The 6,922-nt window shown below is 31.7% G+C and overlaps 1 protein-coding gene across 2 annotated transcripts; it reads right to left on the reverse strand.

Annotated features, from left to right (window-relative positions):
* Positions 1–586: 586 nt before the first annotated feature.
* LOC132167856 (uncharacterized) lies at positions 587–3,249 on the reverse strand. 2 transcript variants are annotated; one of them, XR_009438728.1, is made up of 3 exons: positions 2,783–3,249; positions 898–1,430; positions 587–750 (listed from the first exon to the last, which is right to left on the reverse strand). XR_009438728.1 is itself a non-coding variant. In XM_059578890.1 (3 exons), exons 1-2 carry the CDS (start codon positions 2,910–2,912, stop codon positions 951–953), a joined length of 555 nt encoding a protein of 184 aa, XP_059434873.1. In that variant the 5' UTR covers positions 2,913–3,249; the 3' UTR covers positions 587–750; positions 898–950. The 2 variants fall into 2 exon arrangements, 1 of the variants encoding a protein (XP_059434873.1); XM_059578890.1 differs by having other exon boundaries at positions 898–1,375.
* Between the last annotated feature and the right edge of the window lie 3,673 nt (positions 3,250–6,922).

The raw sequence follows: 6,922 nt of genomic DNA on the forward strand, positions 1-6,922 counted from the left end.
AAATAGCATATGAAATTATAAGAATGTTTTAATTAATTTTACAGTATGAAGTTAATATTATTTTTGGGGAATTTTAAACCGGTGTCTCAATTCCTCAAACCGGTACACCTCTTTACCCTTAATCCTGTGCAGTACTGGTAATAATGGGTATTCGTTTTTTTTTTTTTCTTTTTCTTTTCTTTTTTTTTTTTTTAAAAAAATAGAATATATTAAATTACTAGTTATCTTAAAATTTTAAGTTGATAGGAAAATGTAAATTTAACCCTTTAATCATTACTTTAACACTCCCCACGTGTGGGCTTAAACTTCCTTTTAATTATAAGTCAGACCCAACACGTACAATATTTAATTTAGATGGAGTGATTTAAATTACTAGTTATCCTAAAAGGTTAAGCTGATAGAAATAGATAAATTTAATCACATAATCATTACTTTAATAAAAAGTGTGATAGAGATTTTGTTTGGGTGTAAAACCTTTTACAAAAAACATTTTGTTGAAATTTGGATATTTGGGGCAACATCTGTACATTTGGATGGTGTTATATGTAACGTACGTAATCCTAATTATAGAATTAAATTAATATATATGCTATGTGTGCATGCATAATACCAGAGCAATTTAATGAAAAGAAACAAGCGAGCGATACTAACGAGAGTAGATCCATCGTTTCCAAAACACAAGCTGATTTTCACTTGGGAATGCGTTAGGTGTAGAAGCCAAGGCATACAAAGGGGAGACCTTCTCTTTGTCTAGAGCAAGAGCCAAATGTCGATCATTGTCGAGTAAATCCAAAGCAATAGCTGTTGTGTTGTAATAGCGTAAGTACAAAAAACAATAAAAAGAAAATCATAAATAACGGCCATCAATGGATAGTTAAAGGAGAAGTTGTTAATTACCTAACGTCCGGGTATATATAGCCTTCGTACAAAGTGTAGCACCTTGATGCCTTTTAGATCTTCCGCGGAGTGAGAGAATAGAGATAGCAAGCCAATTCTTTATAACCACCTTCAATAGCAGAACAACCGGAAGACGTCCATCCACGTCTCCAATGCTGGCCAAGTGCTTGTTTCTTTGTAAGCATGCACTTTGCCATCCGGTAGTTACCAGCAAAAGCTGTCTCAGCTAGAGCTGTCCAACCATCATTATCTTGTATTTCCAAGCTTTCTTCCGACATTTTATATACCAGCTTCTCCACTATATCATCATGTCCCGAAGCAACAGCAATGTGAAGAGCTGTCTTGCCCTGAGCTGTGATCTTCTCATTCAATGCGTTGGGATGCTGCTCAAGGAACTTCCTTATATCGTACCAATCTCCACGTTGCACATCCTTAACAAATTCTTTATATTGATCAAAATGTCCATTGTTGTCCCTCCCTGCCAAGTTTCTCTTTGTTGTCATTGAACGAAATGAAAGGAAAGGATGATCTTTCTGTTGATTTTAAATTTCAGAATTAACTAAAAATATACATTATATATAGAGACCATCACAATTTGTACCAACGTACCTACGTATGTACAAGATGAAGAAATTCATAATACTATGAATATTAAATGCGGAAATAATCTAATGAAAAATAAATAAATAGCAGAATTTAAATAAAAGAGAAACAAAGATTTTACGTGGTTCAGTCAACGACCTACGACTACAGATAAAACCCAAATGGCTACATTATGTTCTTATTGCTTAATTTCTTTCACAATACATCATACTCCTATTTATAGGAGAATTGAGGTAGATAAGTTTGGTAATCAAATCAAAGGAATTTGATTACCATGAAATCTAATTACAATAAAATCAATCGGATTTGATTTATCATCAAATCTGATTATAGAAGATTACAATCAATTACAATGAAATCAAATCTCCTAATATTCTCTATTACAAGAAGCATGCCACGTCAAGACAAGCATCTGCCAATCTAGAACGTCGTCTTTATAACATGCTCAAACTTGGATGGCAGCATCTAATTGTAGAAGTAATATATAAAAGGAACCATCGTTAAATTTTAATAGCTTCTTTAGTGATATATGCTATCCCTCCTTATTCTTCAAACTTGGATGGCAGCATCTAAAAAAGACTAAGTTTTTCTCTAATAGCATAGATAAAGTTTGAATAAATTTTATTAAAAAGTTATGTGCATCTTACATACTATTAAAAAAATAAATACATGTCATTTTTATAGATTGGGTTAAAAGAAGATTTTTCATTCAACTCAGTTTGAAAGAAAACCATATCCTTATTTACAATTAGAAATATTATTTGACAAAATTTTCTACATCGTTACCTAAAGTTTGAATCGATTGTACATGAGGACTAACCTTCAAATTTATTATTAGCAATTGTGCTTACCAGCCACTGTTTAGAAAGAAGGTATTATAGCTGGTTGCCCCAAGCAACTCAGCAGTCAACTCCACAAAATCTCTTTAATTAAACGATGATAACCCGATTTAACAAAATATCTCCTCTCTTATTTTTTTCAGTACTGCACGGAGCCGTACGAAGCCTTGTGAATAATCTGTGATGGGGAAAACTTTCTTATGGGCAATGATTTTGGGGAGCGTTTCCACAATTATAATTTCCTCCAGCTTTTTCTTGAATTGTGAAAAAAAAAAAAAAAAAAAAAAAAATCTTAGGAGCTATAACAACTACAATTTTACTGCTAGCTTTTTACATTTTTATTAATTAGTTGTTGTCGTACATACAGATTTTAATCTTATTGTCCGATTAAAATGTTTAGGCACATGCATTGTTCAGAGAGAGAAAGAGAGGTGGAGAGACACCTGTGTTAATATTGTTGGGCATCTTACGCTCTTCTACCAAAGTATTCCGAGCAATATTTGTAGAATTAATCTCCTCAATCTCAATAACTGTGTCCAGCCCGGACGAATTTTGAATAACCTGTGAAGCCATAAAATTCTTGTTGCTCTAATCCTTTTAAACAGCTTCATCATCTTTTTGCTTATGAGGTTCAGTGGTGAATTCAACATTGTTCCAAAGATCTTGAGCCATCGAATAGGATATTACCCGATCACTTTAATCCAGATAATTATCTTTCTCAAGAACTGTTAAGGCAGCCTCTTTCCACGTTTAATCTGTCATTATATCCAAATGCTGTTAGGAGCATGCAGGTAAAATAGAACAGAAGGAATATCAGTTATGGTAATAGATAGTAGGAATTCCTTCATGGACTTCTCTAAACTACTTTTAGACTATTAATTTACCTTTAATTATCTTGTACCTCATAGTTTTTTTTTCCTAATGAAATAAAAAGCATATAACCAAAGTCCATGATTACAAGAGACGTCCTTAGAGGTATAAGGGAAAACAAAAACCAAAAACGTCAATGTCTACATTAGAAAACCTAAGAAACGAGGAAAAATAAATCACATTTGGCTACATGTAAGATGGGTTTGCAGCCTTAATCCTAACAACTTGTCATGAGGATTAATTTAATTCGCCTATCTATAAGGTTGAGTGATCGTGAAATTAGTTTCCAAAATATAGATTTCAATATAAGTGATTTCCAGAATTCCAGGATGAATAAATTAAGGATTTAAGATTTCTAGAATTCCAGGACGAAATGGTATTATATATACCATTTCGTTCTAAAATTATTCTCGAGGAGGGTGGGCCATTATGGATTTTATTAAAAAAATTTACATCTTTCATGTAATTTATTTTATAAATGTAACACCCCAATTTAATACTTGACAATTATGTTAAATAATCATTGGTTTAAAACTGCGAGAATTTTTAATTGATCTTAAATTTTATATATAAAAATTTCCCTAATACGCATATATAAATAAAAGTGTTTTTTAACATCTGTTTGGAATGTGCTTTATAATTATGATCCTTAGGGTTTCTTCGACCAACAATCAACCGGTCCTAGAATGATTGATTGATACACGTGTGTTGAAGCTAATATGCAGTCTCACTCAAACTCAGCTACTAAGGATATTCAGTCCAACTCAAACTCAGCTACTAAGGATAATGTTGAAGCTAAAGTCAATGTTAAGATGGCAATAATTAACATGAAGAGCTCAAAGGTTGTGAAATTCAAATATATACTTCACTTTATTGCCATCTCATTATTGACTTTGGCTTCAACATTATCCTTAATAGCTGAGTTTGAGTGGGACTGAATATTAGCTAGCTTCAACAACTTTGCACATAACGATTAATGGATGCTTTGCAATGATCGATAGGTGCCCACTGCATGCTTTTTAACAACTTTTCCAGCACATGATTCATGTGAATGGTCTTATTTAAGGATTTGGGATAAACCATAGGTCCCAATATTTCACATTTTTCCCATAAACCTAACCCTAGAGAGAGAGAGAGAGAGAGAGAACCACCTTGGAGGTATTTCTCCTAAGGGCCTGGAGAAGCTCTCACCCTGAGGTAAGGAGGCTTAACCCAACTCTTAATCTTGATTTATTATGCATGTTTTACACTGGTTTTCGTACTTAATCATGCTTAGTCGTGTATCATTTCACAAGTGTTAAAAGTTGACATTTTTATTAAAGGAAAGTTTGATTCTTACATGTAAAGCATGTACTTTAAAGATACATTTCCTTTTTCCGTTAAAACAATATGCATCCATCTTTCAACACTTTAAAGCAGTTTTCCTTGATTGTTTAGCATTGGATTATGATGATAATGAGAATAAAGTTATTATCTATATATAAGTGAAGTTTTTTCAAAAAGAAAACTGCAAAACAATAGAGGAAAGAAAATGTTTAACGTCGTCTCTTTTTTACTTAACACACACAAAATAAATAAATAAATAAATAAAACACTTATCGTTCTAAGCATCGATCTTGCGTAGATCCAAATGTGCTTTCTTCTTTCTTTTTCTCTGAATTTTTTTTTTTTTTTTTAGTTAGACTTTCCATTCAAAGTAGATTGGCGACTCCACACACAAAATCCTAGATTCGCTCGTGGGTCCATAGATTTATGTTTATTGATGTTTAATGTCTTGGGTCCAATATTTAGAGGTGACCAACGTAACCATGCATATGGGTGATTGTCACAATGAAACAACGTCGGGGTGAGCCACCCCAACCATGAGTCAGAGGAGGCAAAACGGTAGTATGGTGGGAGAGAGATTGGTGGGGGAAATGGATTCTAGGCATAGAAAATTGTAAGAAGAAATGGAATCCAGGCAAAGACAAGAGTGGTTCTATTTTTATGTTTATGCTTGGGATATGTTACTTATTGAGTTTGATTGGCAGTCGGGACTTTAGAGAATATAGACTCGTAATTGTTAGACCAAAATATTAGTGCTGGGCTTGGAGGGGATTATGATGATTATTATTATTATTATTAATGGATATGCAAATAATTATTCTGGTTGCTTGTGGCATTAAGCATCTTAAACTTGAGTTCAAATTCTATACGAAAAGACTTTAAAACTCTAACAATATAAACATTCTCATACAGTTAATCTGCCAAAAAAAAAAAAAAAAAGTATCTTGTGTGTCTCCATGTAGTCTAACACGTGCTAATTAAATTCTCACTACCATTAAAAAAAAAAAATCACATTTTTGGTTGCGATAAATGAAATAAAAAAATATTACGTCATTTTTTTTTTTTTTTGGTGTCATTTTTGCTTCATGCATTTTTGTTTTCATTTAATTTGTTACTAAACATCAGTAATAGTAAAACAAACAAAAAAACACTTAAAAGAAACATATATAATTACCAAATCGCTAAATAATTTTTTAGTGGTAGAACTTTCTAATAAAATTTTACGGTCAAAAGTTATATTTTCCAATGCAAACTTGAACAAGCTCATAGTTTAGTAGGTCCTAGAATTTTCATTGTCTAGTAACAAAACACAAGTTTAATCTATAAACATATATCAACGCTGACCACAAATCAGTCAGCTACTTCTAGTGCTATTTCCTACAATTTCTCGTGTGCATGGTTGAGTTTTTGAAGGACAGTAAATTTAGGTGGACAAAAAAAAAAAGCAAGATTTAATGAATATGCATCCAATAAATGATGGGTGATATAGACTTCATAAAGGATAAATATTTTATATTAGGAAGACATATATTATGTTATAAAGTATTTTAATTTTAAATTGTATGCATCATATTTTTTTTTATATATGATAAAAATATAATAAATAAAAAATTTAAATATAATTTTATTATTTTAGTGTTGCCCCTACTAAAGTCAATTCCTAGCTCCGTCACTGCTCATACCTATTAAAACAAATGTCAGAAGCACATGTTATTAAAAAAACATATGCTTCTCACATGATAAGAGATATATGTTTGTTTATTAAATTGATTTGTATGAATTTGTAACTAATTTTTGTCCAAGCAAGCTTCCAGTTTTTTTTTACCCTTTTTCTTGGGCCCCTTGAAGTAAATAGTTTATGGTGACATGGGAAATCGGGATCTTCCTCGCTCATTTGAAGTGGAAAAGAATCCAATTTTTAAAAGAATGGGCAAAATTATCCAAAAAATAATAATAATAACATGATAATTAATTTGGCCCCTGCTTTTTAAGGAACGAGCACGGTGCCATGTTGAAAATTTTCCTTGTCTTCTGGCGGTTCTTCTTTTTAAGGTGGAATTGCCTCTTTGTTTGGCATGTATCAAAAGATCTTTTATTTATAGAAGTGCTATAAAAACAATGAAATTCATAAAAAGGTGTACCGAATTTTCATACAAAATAAATTAGGACTCTTTTATGAAGATATGTTTACCGAACAGATCGAGCTCCATTCCTGTGCATCACTAAGCATGTACATGATCAATAGGTCTTTCTATTTCGCTTTATTAATAAATATTATTGATGTAAAAAAATTTCTTCGAAAGTTTCATATTTAGTAATGATTTTCTTACAATCTTGCATGCACTGCATGTCTCATATAATTGATTAAATTTGAAGGAATATATACT

The sequence above is a fragment of the Corylus avellana genome, chromosome ca1, assembly GCF_901000735.1.
Source record: "Corylus avellana chromosome ca1, CavTom2PMs-1.0".
NCBI classification, from domain to species: Eukaryota; Viridiplantae; Streptophyta; class Magnoliopsida; order Fagales; family Betulaceae; genus Corylus; species Corylus avellana.